This window comes from Cetorhinus maximus, chromosome 21, assembly GCF_964194155.1.
Source record: "Cetorhinus maximus chromosome 21, sCetMax3.hap1.1, whole genome shotgun sequence".
In the NCBI taxonomy this organism is placed as follows: domain Eukaryota; kingdom Metazoa; phylum Chordata; class Chondrichthyes; order Lamniformes; family Cetorhinidae; genus Cetorhinus; species Cetorhinus maximus.
Genome location: NC_135899.1, coordinates 3,139,395 through 3,154,072, shown reverse-complemented (window position 1 = coordinate 3,154,072; position 14,678 = coordinate 3,139,395). Strand labels below are relative to the sequence as shown.

General features: G+C 46.7%; 1 protein-coding gene across 3 annotated transcripts in view; it reads right to left on the bottom strand.

The window, feature by feature from the left end:
- The window catches only part of cchcr1 (coiled-coil alpha-helical rod protein 1), a 45,554-nt gene that overhangs the window by 17,232 nt on the left and 13,644 nt on the right, over window positions 1-14,678 (bottom strand). For all 3 annotated transcript variants that reach the window (XM_078566469.1, XM_078566468.1, XM_078566470.1), the window contains 10 exons: window positions 14,400-14,575; window positions 13,457-13,592; window positions 11,909-12,019; window positions 10,167-10,310; window positions 9,026-9,136; window positions 7,965-8,071; window positions 6,362-6,474; window positions 5,797-5,875; window positions 5,483-5,607; window positions 79-267 (listed from right to left, as the gene is read on the bottom strand). In XM_078566469.1, the coding sequence (XP_078422595.1) occupies window positions 79-267; window positions 5,483-5,607; window positions 5,797-5,875; window positions 6,362-6,474; window positions 7,965-8,071; window positions 9,026-9,136; window positions 10,167-10,310; window positions 11,909-12,019; window positions 13,457-13,592; window positions 14,400-14,575 (1,291 nt within the window). The remainder of the gene's footprint in view (window positions 1-78; window positions 268-5,482; window positions 5,608-5,796; window positions 5,876-6,361; window positions 6,475-7,964; window positions 8,072-9,025; window positions 9,137-10,166; window positions 10,311-11,908; window positions 12,020-13,456; window positions 13,593-14,399; window positions 14,576-14,678) is intronic.

The window sequence follows — 14,678 nt, the reverse complement described above, 5'->3', positions numbered from 1 at the left end:
GAAATCGAGCTGTGCCTTCTCCCAGTGCGCGATATTGCTCCTCACACTACGCAGTGCGAATGCTCGGGAAAAACTTACCTTGTTCGTATTTCTCCTGCTGCCGGCACAGCTCTAGCCGCAGGCTCTCTTCAGCCTCCTGACTGTCCGTAAGCTGCTTCTGGGACCGACTCAGTTGCTCAGTCAGTCTCCGCTCGCACTGGGACTTCTCCTCCAAGGCTTCCTCCAACTGCCCCATCACTACCAGGCGATCCTTTAAATCAGTGTCAACTAAAACAGAATGGGTGGGGGGGAAACAATAAAAGCAAATTCTCCCAAAGAATATCGAGATTCTCAAGAACAAAAACTTGCATTTATATAACACCTTTAACAGTAAAACATCACAAGCCACTTCACCTGAGTGGTATCGGACAAAAAAAAGCTAACAGCGAGACATCAGGAATATATTAGGACAGGCGACCATCAACTTGGTCAAAGAGGAAGGCTTTAAGAGGTGTCTTTAAGGAGAGCGCTGGAAAGGTTTAGGGGGAGCTGAAAGCAGGGCCACTAAAGATGGAACAATTAAAATTGGGGATGTGCTAGAGGCCAGAACTGAACAGGCGCAGATATCTCAGAGGGTTTTTAGGACTGGAGGAAGTAATTTCTCCATTGTCTCCCCATCCCTTCTAAAAGTGTTTGTGCACTAGAGACCACCCCCCCACCCCCAAAATGCAAGTGTCAACTCTCCAGGTATGAATCCCAGATGGTGTACATCAGCTGGTTATCTGACTGTGGAGTGCCTTGGCCTCAACCAGTGCCGCCACCTGTAGACCCTCAGCACAGCGAGCAGGAGAAGGAACTCTGGATATTTATACCATTTTTGCGGAAACCCAGTCAATACCAACTACCTCAGAGTGGAACAAGACAGAAACATGGTACCTAAGAAATGCACGTGTGAGAACATCCTAACCTCAGATGTGAGACCCCACCCCTCTACCACATCCCCATGCTCAGAGTGATATCTCATTATTGTCTGTGGGGCCTTGCTGTGTGCAAATTAACCGGCGTCCCTCCTTACATTAAAACAATGGCTACATTTCTCTTTATATACCTATTCTGTATATATAAGAAATAATATGTGAAGTGGGACAGTTAGGATTGGTGTTAAAATATATATATACACACACACAGGATATACATTAATAATCTGAGAGCGGACTCAAGGGGCATGATGGGATGTTTGACATCTGGAACTGTTCACAGTCTGCGTAAACAATGAAGGGAATTCAATTCCAGACAGGAGGAGGGGTTTGAACAGAAAGACGAGATAACATCTGCTCTTTATGTATTGCCTCGCTGAGTAGGTCAAAGAAATTTATGAGGTGAAGAATGTATTAGAACAACCAGCCATTAGTAGCAGTTTAACGAGATCCTGTTGTTCTTAGCAAATGTTAATGAGGTCTAGCAGTAATACTTGGAAATAAGAATTATAAAAAGGGGTGTGGAAACTGTAAAACTGTAAAATATGCAAACTGTAAAATTTTAATAAGCTTCCCATGCTTGAATAAAAGTGTTTTACTTACTACAGACTCCAGAGTGGCTGCTTTTCTCCACAACACATTTTATTTTATATTCTTTCATGAAATGTGGGCATCACTGGCAAGGCCAACATTTGTTGCCCATCCCTAATTGCCCTTGAACTCAATCGCTTGCTAGGCCATACCAGAGAGTAGTAAAGAATCAACCACATTGCTGTGGGTCTGGAGCACATGTAGGCCAGACCAGGTAAGGATGGACATTGAAAGGACATTAGTCAACCAGATGGGTTTTTATGACAATCAATGATAGATTTATGGTTCATTACTGAGGCTAGCTTTCAATTCCAGATTTTATTAATTGAATTTAAATTCTACCAGCTGCTGTGGTGGGATTTGAACCCATGTCCCCAGAGCATTAGCCCAGGATTCTGGATTACCAGCCCAGTGACATTACCACCAACCCACCATTATGTAATATATAAAATGAAAATACATATTGCAGTTAACTTCAAACACAGTGCCTCTGTGAGCTGAACATTTGGTGTAAACAGAGACTTGCAGGGCAGTATAGACCTATGAAATTATAGTTGGATGACTTTGTCATTCAGGCTAAGCACCTCCCCCACAAAGCATCTCACAAAACTCAATGGTTGGGGGGGGGGGGGGGGGGGGGGGGAGTGGGTTCACTGCCTGTAACTAGACAAGAGCAAGGAAATCTGATAATGCAAAAGTGCATTAAATTTTCGCCATTCCAGGGGTGGAGAGAGATCAAATGACAGGCCCGTGACTGCACTGCAGTCACTAGTCCTTGTGGATTTGTCACTATGTGAATAGCAATGATCGCTGAGTTAATCCATTCACACCTGCCTGCCTCAGAGCTCCATGAAACTCGGTCTTTCTCCTTTGTCTGGTATCCTTTCAGCCCATCTGCCTGCCGTTTCTAGCTTCCTCCTTTTCTTAAACCACAGGGCTCTGTGAAAGGTTTGTGTAATCCCAAGCCCATCCATTAACCACACACGTATTTTCCATTTTTAGTTGAGAAGTTGGTTTAGTTTACATGCCTCAATAACTATCTCGTGCTATACCTAGTAGTGGGAGTTGACAGGAGGTCAGTAACCCGAATCAGTAATCAGACAGTAGTTTGGAACTGCAGTTCCACCCATTTTCCCTCACCGCTTTAGCCTGGGGGCACTGAGGACAATTGCAGACACATTACCCTCACCGTGGTTGATATCTGCTAACTCAGAACAATCCAGGGGACCTGCTGGTCTGCGTGACTTGAGCCCACGCCCGGAAATACAATTAGAAATCACAGAATGGTTACAGCGTAGAAGTAGGCCATTCGGCCTGTTGTTTCTGTGCTGGCTCTACGAAGCAGCAATACACTTCATGCCACTCCCTTGCCTTCTCCCTGTGGCCCTGCACGTTCTTCCGTTTCAGATGATAATCCAACTACCCCTTGGAAGCCTCAATTAAACCCGCCTTTACCACACACTCAGACAATGCATTCCATACCCTAACCACTCAACTGACCCTGTCTCCAACAGACTCTCAGACAGTGCATTCCCGACCCTAACCATTCGATTGGCCCTTTCTCCACCACACTCTCAGGCAGTGCATTCCAGATCCTAACCACTCGATTGACCCTGTCTCCACCACACTCTCAGGCAGTGTATTCCAGATCCTAACCACTCGATTCACCCTGTCTCCACCACACTCTCAAACAGTGCATTCCAGATCCTAACCACTCGGTTGACCCTGTCTCCACCACACTCTCAAACAGTGCATTCCAGATCCCAACCACTCGATTGACCCTGTCTCCACCACACTCTCAGACAGTGCATTCCAGATCCTAACCACTCGATTGACCCTGTCTCCACCACACTCTCAGACAGTGCATTCCAGACCCTAACCACTCGATTGACCCTGTCTCCACCACACTCTCAGGCAGTGCATTCCAGATCCTAACCACTCGATTCACCCTGTCTCCACCACACTCTCAGGCAGTGCATTCCAGATCCTAACCACTCGGTTGACCCTGTCTCCACCACACTCTCAGACAGTGCATTCCAGAGCCTAACCATTCGCTGCTTGAAGAAGCTTTTCCTCATGTTGCCAATGGGTCTTTTGCCACTTGCCTTAAATCTGTGCCCTCTTGTTCTTTATTGTTCCACTGTTTTGAATAGTTGCTCCCTATCTTCTCCGTCCAGACCCCTCATGATTTTAAAGAAAAATTGCATTTATACAAATCCTTTCAAGACTTCTGGGTGTCCCTGAGCACTTTACGGGTAATTAAGTACGGCTGTAGCCACTATAGTCATGTAGGAAACATGACAACTTGCACACAGAAATGTCACTTAGCTCAGTGGGTAATGCATTCAGCCAGAAGGCCATAGGTTCAATTCTCAAACCAGCACCTTGAGCACAAAATCCAGACCAACCCTCCCAGTGCAGTCCGAAGTCGTGCTACACTGTCAAGAGGTGCTGTCTTTTGAATGATTAAACTGACCCCTCAGGTGGGCAAGAAAGATCCCATGGCCACAATTTTGAAGGCGAGCCAGGGTTCTAACCAGTATCCATCCCTCAATCAAAATCACTAATACAAATGATCTGGTCATTATCTCATTACTGTTTGTGGGAGCTTGATGTGTGCAAATTGGCTGCCATGTTTCCTATATTACAACAGGGAATGCACTTCAAAAGCAGGTCACCAGGATGTCCTCAGGTTAACAAAGGCACGATATAAATGCAAGTTCTTTCTTTCTGAAATGGTGACCCTCCCCACTCCCACCTTCTCCCTTTTCCTCCTTAAAGTGCTGACCTCCTGCTGATGAGTATCTGATTGGCACCATCCCTTGGGTACTTCAACACTTTGCATACAGACCTTGGCAGTGAGTGTCAATGGGGTGGTCCACGGTGGAAGGGGCCAGGGCTATAAGACGTACCCCCATCAGGTCCTCACTCTATCTTCTCATATTCCACTACCCTGCAAAGGTGAAGGTGTGGGCAATCAAGTGCTGAACCCTGGATGGTTTTCTCCACTCGACAACCAATCCTTTCTCCCTCTACACCACTAAGATCAACTAACTCAGCTCAGAGCAAGGACCAAGCAATCTGTATGGTTTGACTAGCGAGTGTACAAGCCTTGCCAAACTGTCCAAGCAGCTCCCGTTGTCTCATTAGAAATACAAGCTGGAGGTTTTTCACCTTCTTCAGCTACAGGGAGCTGAACGGGACTGAACTACACAGCGCTCTGGGCAGTTTCGCCTCTGGGCAGTTTTGTCAGTATAGAATTTAATGTGAATGCAGTTTGAGTTTCAGCCGTTTTGCTCACTTTGGGCTGAGGAAAGGACTTTGTGACAGCTCATCACACTTTGACCGTGCGCTGACAGCTGTTTGAACTGCCTATGGTCATAGGATCAGGAGGAGGCCATACGACCCCTTGATTCCTGTTCCGCCAGTCAATTAGATCACGCCTGAGCTGCATCTTAACTCCTTCCAACCATCTTAGTCCCATAACCCTTAGCATCCTTGTCCCTAACTAAAATCTATCAATCTCGGTTTTGAAATGCTCAGTTGGCCCCGAGCTCAACAGCTTTCAACGGGGGTTGAGAGTTCCAGATTTCCTCTACGCTTTGTGTGAAAAAGTGCATCCTGACATCAGCCCTGAATGGCCTAGCCCAAATTTTAACGTTACGCCTCCTTGTTCTGGACTCTCCCGTCAGAGGAAATAGTTACTCTTCACCCACCCTCTTGATGTCTTTAATTGTCTTAAACACGTCAATTAGATCACCCCCTTAATCTTCCATACTTGAAGGATACAAGTCAAGTCTTAATATGGTTTAAGTGGCGCCTTTGTAATCGATGCCTGTGATAATGGCAAATTGGCCAAAATTACTGGTTGTTTGACTCAAAGCGTTAGGAGGCCATTGGGAGGGTCTCCTTCAGGAGGACGACAATGTACCTACATTTTAGCCTGGCCTCAGCAACCTTCTTCTCGATCAGCTGGGAGTTCCGCTTCAACTCAGCCGCCAACTGGTCTCGTTCCCCATTCAGCAGCTCGAGCTCCTTCTCTAGATCCTCGTAGGAACGCCTGTGGGAGCAGAGCACGAGAGCCATTGAGGGTGGGTGGGCTTGCGACTGTTCGATTCAACCCTCCGCGGTACACCTAGCCCCCGGCAGCAAAAAAAGGCGGCCATGCAAAAGTCACGTCTGGAGCAGAGGGCACTCTAAAGGAAGCACTGTACCCCTAAAGAGGGTGCAGCATTGGCGCAGTACTGACCTGCTGAAGTCAGATCCTGCCTCTCCACTCTTCTCCTGCAGTTGCAGCCGTACGAGAGCATCCTTCCGGGCGACTAACCCTGGACAAAGCGAGACAGAGACCGTCACAAACCGCACCAGCACGCGATGGCTGCTTCCCCGGCCGCAGACGCTCTCCCACATCGTCCCGTTTACCCGAACGTTCTGTTTTTGGCAGAGATACCAACCTGTTGCTACTTTTTAAGCCTGTGTGCCAGACAGAGGGTCCCCATGTTTGTTAGCAACAAGAGCACAAGCTGGGGGCTCTGTGGGTTTAACCGGGGAGCAGCTGGATAACAGGCGAGAGAGCCCCAGGCCTTGATTCCAGATTTCAGCTGGCAGCAAAGGTTCTACAGTTGTGTTAGGAAGGGGATGGGCAGTCAGCCCATCGTCCCCTGCTCCTCATTGTTGTCCAAAGATCCCTGCTGGAAAGTGCCTGGGCACAGTTGTCGAAGGACAAAGTTGCATTCAATTAGAAAGATTCCATGTGTTCCCAGAGGCCGAATGACAGGAAATTTGATCTAATTTGACTGATAAAGATTGCTCACCGTGAATAGTATCAATCCGCTTGTTGGCAAAGGTCACCCTCAGTCCCAGGTTCACCAGACGACACAAGGCCTTCCTCAGTTCTGCCTCCTGGTCCAAGAACTTCTGATAAAAGCTAAGGAGGTAACAAAAGGAAGTGCGCTTTGAATTGACCGATGGCGCAGTGGGTCAATGAGCCATTCACACCTGACACGATCCCAGATTCCAGCCGTAACTGGTCTTAATCTGGGCAGTGGCAAGTTAGCTCCCACACCCTGGAGGCAGGGAGTATCACACAGGGTAAGGAGAGTTTTGATATCCTCCCTTGTTTTTTTTTTAAGTTCTTTCAGGGGATTGGACGTCGCTGGCAAGGCCAGCATTTGTTGCCCATCCCTAATTGCCCTTGAACTGAGTGGCTTGCTAGGTCATTTCAGAGGATAGTTAAGAGTCAACCACATTAATGTGAGTCTGGAGTCACATGTCGGCCAGACCGGGTAAGGATGGCAGATTTTCTTCCCTAAAGGACATTCGAGAACCAATCGATAATAGTTTCATAATAATTCCAGGTTTAATTGAATTTAAATTCCACCAGCTGCTATGGTGGGATTTGAACCCATGTCCCCAGGCCATTAGCTTGAGTCTCTGGATGGCTAGTCCAGTGACATTACCACTACGCCGCCATCTCCCCATGTATAACATTTTTAGGGGAAGACACCAAGGGAACTTAGTACCAGTCGACCAAATAACACCCCTCCCCACCCACCAAACCCTCCCAACACCAGCAAAACAATTTATATTGCACCTTTAATGTAATAAAATGCCCCAACGCCCCAAGGTGCTTCAGGAGCATTATATCACAAAATTAGACACCAAACCACATAAGGTTATATTACGACAGCTAGCCAAAAGCTTAATCAGAGGGGTAGGTTTTAAGGAATGTCTTAAAGCAAGAAAGAGAGGTAGAGAGAGGGAGAGGTTTAAGGGGGGTATTCAAGAACTGAGGGCCCGAGACAGTTGAAGGCACAGCCACCAAAATGGTGGAACGGTTAAATTCAGAATCACCCAAAAGGCCAGGATTGGAGGAGCGCAGATATCTTAGAATTTTTGGGGGGGGCTGGAGCAGATTACAGAGATTGGGAGGGCCATTGGGAATTGAGAACAATTTAAAAATCGAGGCACTGCTGGAGCCAGTGTAATGCAGCGAGCACAGCGGTGATAAGAGAACAGGAGTTTGTGCGAGTTACGACCTGGCCAGCAGAGTTTTGGATGCTATCAAGTTTCCGGAGGGTAGAATGTGGGTGGCCAGCCAGGAAGGTGCTGGGATAGTGAGGTCTCGAGGTAACAAAGGCATGGCTGAGGGTATCAGCAACAGATAAGCTGAGAGATGAGCTGAGACAGGAGCGAAATGAGGCAGTGTTAGAGAGGTGGAATTAGGCGGTCTTAGCGACGGCACAGGTATGTGGCAAGAAGTTCTTCCCAATAATCAATGCCCCAGTCTTTCCACTGGGGTACGGTATTGGCCACGAGTGAAGTAAGCCAGATACAACACTGCGTCCGAGCAACTACTTGCAATTTGGCTAATCAATTTGCAATGAGATATTCAGCACTAACGTGCCTTCCTTCTACCTGCTCACCACCTCCTTGAGGCGGCACAGAGTATTCTCAGCTCGGTCTGCCTTCCCCCGAAACCTCATTATATCATTCTGAGCGCCGGTTAATTCCTCCTGGAGAGTCTGGAAGAGAAAACAGAATAGATTACAGACATAAGAGAGAGAGGGGAAATGAAGAGAGCAAAGGACAGAAGAAAAAATAAATAATTGTGTACCCAGTTCACACTGTACATTGAGAGTCACTGGAAACTAAATTAAGGTAGCCCATTGTGATAAAGAAAATGTTTTCATTATGGTAAAGAAAGGTGTGCATTTTTATAGCGACATTTACAACCTCAGGTTGTCCCAAAGCGCTTTAAAGGCAATTAAGTGCTAGTTGAAGTGCCATCACTGTTGTAAAGTAGGAACCGCAGCAGTCAACTTACACAAAGCAGGCACCCACAATCAGAAACATGAGAACACAAGAAATAGGAGCAGGAGTTGACCCTACAAACCCTAGAGCCTGCTCCACCATTCAATACGATCATGGCTGATCTTGGACCTCAACTCCATTTTCCCACCCGCTCCCCATATCCCTTAATTCCCTGTGAGATCAAAAAATCTGTCTATCCCAGCCTTAAATGTATTCAACGATGGAGCATCAACAACCCTCTGGGGTGGAGAATTCCAAAGATTCATAACCCTTTGAGTGAAGAAATTACTCCTTACGTGACAACGATCACATAATGTGCTTTCAGTGAGGGATAAACATTGGGTAGCACACCAGAACTTTCCTGCTCTTTTTCAAAATATTGGCATCAGATCTTTTATGTCCGCCCGAGAGGACAAATGGGGTTTCGGTTTAATGCCTCACCTGAAAGACGATACCCCCTGACAGTGCAAAGCCAGAAGTGCCAGACTAGGTTTTGTGCTGTGGAAATTTGGACCCACGCCTTCAGGTGATACCTGAAGCCATAGTAAGGGATTCTTTCAAAGCAGAATCTGATAGATGAAGAAAAGAAGCCTCTAATATAAAACTTAAATGCTTACACACACACACACATGCGCGCGCACACACAGTCTCAGTTGGTTCCTCACCTGCTTTTGCACTCGCTCCATGTTCATTTCTGCAGTCCTGTCTTCTAAGCTGTGTAGGAGCACTGCATGATCCTGATCTTTCACCCTGAGCTCCTCCTCTAGGTTTGCAATCTGTACCAGTACAAAGAGTATGAGCTTTGTGAAGGTTTCATGATAAAATACATTTCTGCCAAGAAAACATCAAGACGACAAAGCAGGTATCCAGCCACATCAAGGATACTTTACACCTCTGTGTGACTTGCTGAATTTTTTTTAGAAAAGGCATGGCTTTAGAGATGACCTCCTTTACGTTTTTGAGATCTTAAAGAGAATTGGCAACCGATGTGGGCGATTTGCTCACTGTGAAAGTAACAGGCAGATATGATATAAAAATTAGGAATTTGGGATGAAGAGAAAAAAAGTTGCGCGGAATGTTTATGCTTCAAGAGTTACATAATGGAATAAGTCACCAGGGAAAGTGAGTGGGTGAATCTCACAGTTCAGGAATCGATGAAATGTAATTCTTAGGCTATGTAAGGCAAGAGCACAGTATGGGTTGGTGTTGATCTAAGAAAAACAAAGACTACTGATTTGGGCTTTTCATTTTTGGGAAACGTCAAATGAATTGAGCTCAAAAGCATTGGTTACAAAAAAAAAATCTCAGAACCTTAGGTCATAAAACCAGTGACCCTGAACATTGGCCTTTTCTGAGTCTAGATTTATGCTCCAGATTCATTAATTAATTCAATTTAAATTCTGCCACTGCCGTGGTGGGGTTTGAACCCATGTGCCCAGAGCAATAGCCTGGGTCTCTAGATTACTAGTCCAGTGACATTACACCACCACCTCCCCGCAAAATAGTGCTTTTACCTGAGGGGGCAGAGGGGGCCTCGTTTTAACATCTCATCAGAAACCTGGCATTGCTGACAATGCAGCACTTCCTCAGTACTGAACTGGGAGTGTCGGGCTGGATTGTGTGTTCAAATCTCTGGATCTTTTGGCTCAGAGGCATGAGCTCTGAGCCACAGCCCGTGCCACTGACCACATTGTGGGATTCAGGCTGTAGGATGGCAGCTGAAATTTCCCAACACTTCCGATAGTGAGGTGGGATTCTGGGAATGTTTTTGTTTAATACAAAGGAACCGGCCAATCCAGTACATACCTTGACCTGGAGTTGGTTGATATCATTGGCGTGACTGATTTCCTGCGATTTCAGCTGCACCATCAGAGCAAACACCTTCTCTCGCCAGCGAGTCACCAGCAGCGGCCTCTTCCCACTGTCCCCATCCTGGGCATCCAGCTTGGGCTAGCAATAAAGACAGAAGAAATTCCAGCAACCCTGCGCCTTTGGTCATCTCCGAACAATGCTGCACAGAGGGACAGGATTTCTGACTCTCTTGCCTCATTGCTCCACTGTCAATACATAACTAGCTGTAGCTTTATGGTAGCACCTTGGCTTTGGAGTCAGAATGTCGTGGGCTTCAGGCCCCCTTCAGAATGCTCCCCATCCCTGCCATTTGTTCTAGAATCTCCCAACAGAGGGAGATTAATTTCTCCCTAGCTACTCTATCCATTTGTAAAATCATCTTAAACAGTTCAGTTCGAATTAACCTTTCGTCTTCTATATTCAAGGCTAGTCAATGCTGCCTATCCAGGCACATGGAATATAATGTGAGAAAATGTTAACTTGTCCGTTTTGACAGGAAGAATAGAAAAGCAGCACATTATTTAAATGGAGAGAGATTGCAGGACTCTGAGGTACAGAGGGATCTGGGTGTCCTGGTATATGAATCAGGAAAAGTTACTGTGCAGGTGCAGTAAGTGATTAGGATGGCAAATGCAATGCTGGTGTTTGTTGAAAGAGGATTGGAGTATAAAAACAGGGATGTTTTGCTACGGCTGTACAGGATGTTGGTGATACCACATCTACAGTGCTGTGTACAGTTTTGGTCTCCTTATTTAAGGATGGATATAAGTGCATTAGAAATAGTGCAGAGAAGGTTCACTCAACTGATACCTGCGATGGTGAGTGGTGGGGGCGTTAATCTTATGAGGAAAGGTTGACCTGTATCCACTGGAGTTTAGAAGATAGAGAGGTGATCTTATTGAAACATATAAGATCTTGAGGGGACTTGACAGGGTGGACGCTGCGAGGATGTTTCCCCTTATGGGAGAAACTAGAACTAGGCGACACTGTTTAAAAATAAAGGGTCTCCCATTTAAGACGGAGAAGAAAAGAATTTCTTTCTCTGAGGGTTGTAAATCTTTGGAACTCTCTTTCCCAGAGAGAGGTGGAGTCAGGGGCGTTGAGTATTTTTAAGGCAGAGGTAAATCGATTCTTGATTAACAAGGGATTCGAAGGTTATCGAGGGCAGCTGGGACTGTGGAGTTGAGGCCACAATCAGATCAACCATGATCTTATTGAATGGCGGAGCAGGTTCGAGCAGCCGAATGACCCAGAACTGCTAATAATTCGTATGTTCGTATGACCCTCAAAATTTAACCCTTTCAGCCCTGAAACCATTTTGATGAATAGGGGGGGTGGGTAATATATACAAATGCCATGAACTTGGACGGTGACTGGTGAATGTGCCTTCCCTTGTCCTTACTTGGCACCCACCCGTCCGTTTTCAACAGAAGACGGACGGTGACCAGAAGTGGAAATATTAGCTGTTTTCTCCTGCCCCCAGCCCAGGAGCTCTAAGGCTAATTGTCTTGCACCAGGCTAACTGAGCATGATCTGGGGATCGAAACTTGATTTCTCATGGTCATAGCTCAGTTCATTGCTGTTAATTTTTTAAAAAAATCTGAATCCCATTGGTTAATAAAATGAATTGTACACAAGGTCCCGTTGGAGTTCTCAGCTACTGCTTCCCGTCTAGAGCCCAGTCTGTTGCCGGGTACCTTTCTGCTGCAGTCACTTTCCTGGATGGCGAGAATGTCAGTCAGCGATCTCAGCCGTACATTCAGGAGTTCCGCTGTGGCTCTCAGTGTCTCACGCTCCTTCTCCAGATACTGTCGAATCAAAGGGGCACAACAGTAACTTGGTCAGCTTGAGTCAAATCAAACGGCTGCAAAGAAAGTTACAATCTTTACCACACAGACTGCAGCGGTTCAAAAGGGCAGCTCACCACCACCTTCTCAAGGGAAATTGGAGGGAGGGGACAGACAGATAATAAATGCTGCCCTTGCCAGCGATGCCTCCATCCCACTAATGAATACATTTTTCTACAAGGTGGAATGTGGGCGGAATAGAACTGACTATCTACACAATATTCGATTCTGATAGAATGAAATGTTGAGCATGTCGGGGTAATGAGTGGCCAATTTTACGCAACCTTCAAAAGCGAGTATCTATCCCAATAATTTTCCTGCTTGTTTTGGTCGGCTAAAACCCTCACTGTGTATTCATTATGGCACTAGCCCAACCTAGGGCTGTCCTAGGCCCAACCACCTTCAGCTGCTTCATCAATGACCTTTCTTCCATTCAAAGTGTGTTTCACTCTCCACCCTCAACCATTCCCTCTGCAACACCCTGATCCACTCCTCAATCACTCTGAATGTTCACAGAATGTTCAGCACCATTTGCACCTCCTCAGATACTGAAGCAGTCCCTGTCCAAATGGAGCAAGACCTGGACAATATCCAGGCTTGAACTGACAAATGGTAAGTAACATTCGTGCCACACAGGTGCCAGGCAATGACCATCTCCAACAAGAGAGAATCTAACCATCACCCCTTGATATTCAATGGCATTACCATTGCTGAATCCCCCCACTATCAACTGGGAATTACCATTGACCAGAAACTGAACTAGACTAACCATATAAATACTGTGGCTACAAGAGCAGGTCAGAGGCTAGGAATCCTGTGGCAAGTAACTCACCTCCTGACTCCCCAAAGCCTGTCCACCATCTACAAGGAATAAGTCAGGAATGTGATGGAATACTCTCGACTTGCCTGGATGAGTGCAGCTCTAGCAACGCTCGAGAAGCTTGACATCATCCAGGACAAAGTAGCCTGCTTGATTGGCACCACATCCACAAACATTTACTCCCTCCACCACTGACTCACAGAGGCAGCAGTGTACACCATATACAAGATGCACTGCAGGAACTCACCAAGGCTCCTTAGACAGCACCTTTCAAACCTACGACCACTACCATTTAGGACAAGGGCAGCAGATGCATGGGAACGCCACCACCTGGAAGTTTCCCACCATCCTGACTTGGAAATATATCATCGTTCCTTCACTGTCGCTGGGTCAAAATCCTGGAACTCCCTCCCTAATAACACAGTGGGTGTGCCTACACCACATGGACTGCAGTGGCTCAAGAAGGCAGCTCACCACCACCTTCTCATGTGCAATTAGGGATGTGCAATAAACGCTGGCCCAGCCAGCGAAGCCCACATCCCATGTATGAATATCAAAAAATACCCAGCCAGACTAACCTGCACCCTGTTACTCAGCTCCTCCTTCTCCTGTCGGGATTCCTCCAGCTGCTTCTTGTCCGGCACCAGTTGTCCTATGTACATCCGGAGTTGATGGATCAAGGAGTTTTGGGATTCCAACTCGTGCTTTGTTTTACTGAAAGGGTGAAAGGAAGAAAGGGGCGGCTATTTAATGGCACCTTTCACAGCCTCATTAAGTGCCTAATTATTTCTGAGGTACAGTACAAGTACTGCTGCTACAAAGACAAATCCAGCACAGCAAGGTCCCAAAAACAATAATAAGATAAACGACCAGTTAATTAGTTTTGGTGGTGGTAGCTGAGGGGGAGTGTTGGCCAGAACATAAGAACCTAAGAACTAGGAGCATGAGTGGGTCATTTGGCCCTTCGAGCCTGTTCCGCCATTCACTAAGATCATGGCTAATCTTCTACCTCAATTCCACCTTCTTACACTATTCCCACATTCCTGGATTCCCTGGGTATCCAAAAATTCAACCATCTCTGTCTTGAATGTACTGAACGATTGAGCACCCATAGCTCTTTGGGGCAGAGAATTCCAAGATTCTTGGGAGAAGACACTTCTCCTCATCTTCATTTTAAATGGACAACCCTTAATCGGAGACTGTGGCCCCCCCTCGTTCTAGGCACCAGGTTAAACATCCTCACAACATCAACCCTGTCAAGTCCCTTAAGGGCATTATATGGTCCAATGAGATCACGTCTCATCCTTCTAAATTCGAGGAAATATAGACCTATCTCTCCTCGTGTTACAAATCTTGAGGTGGATGTGCACCTCAGCTCTGCCCAGATTATGTGTTCAAGTTCCAGATTGAGTTGCTGAAACTCTGGCATGGAAATTAAATCCACGGCCTCCCGAGTGCGGGGAGGGGGAATAGAGCGAACTCAGCCAGGCCGACACAGTTAATAAGCCTGACTCAGCTTACCTCAAATCCTCCTGCAAGGCGTCCCGCTCCTGACCGGCTACCTCGAGCTTCTCGCTGAAGCGCGCCGCGTCGCGCCGTCCCTTCTCTCGGCTCCGCCTCAGCTCTTCCTCCAACTCTGCCAGCGTCTCCCGGAGGGCAGCGCACTCTTTGTCACGAGACTCTGCCGAGTGTGACAGCTGTTGGGGGCGAGACACAAAGAGCGTTCTTTGGTAGATGAGAAAGGCAGTTTGGCCCATACAAACTCGTTCATCCTGAAGGACCATGAAGCTACCACACACT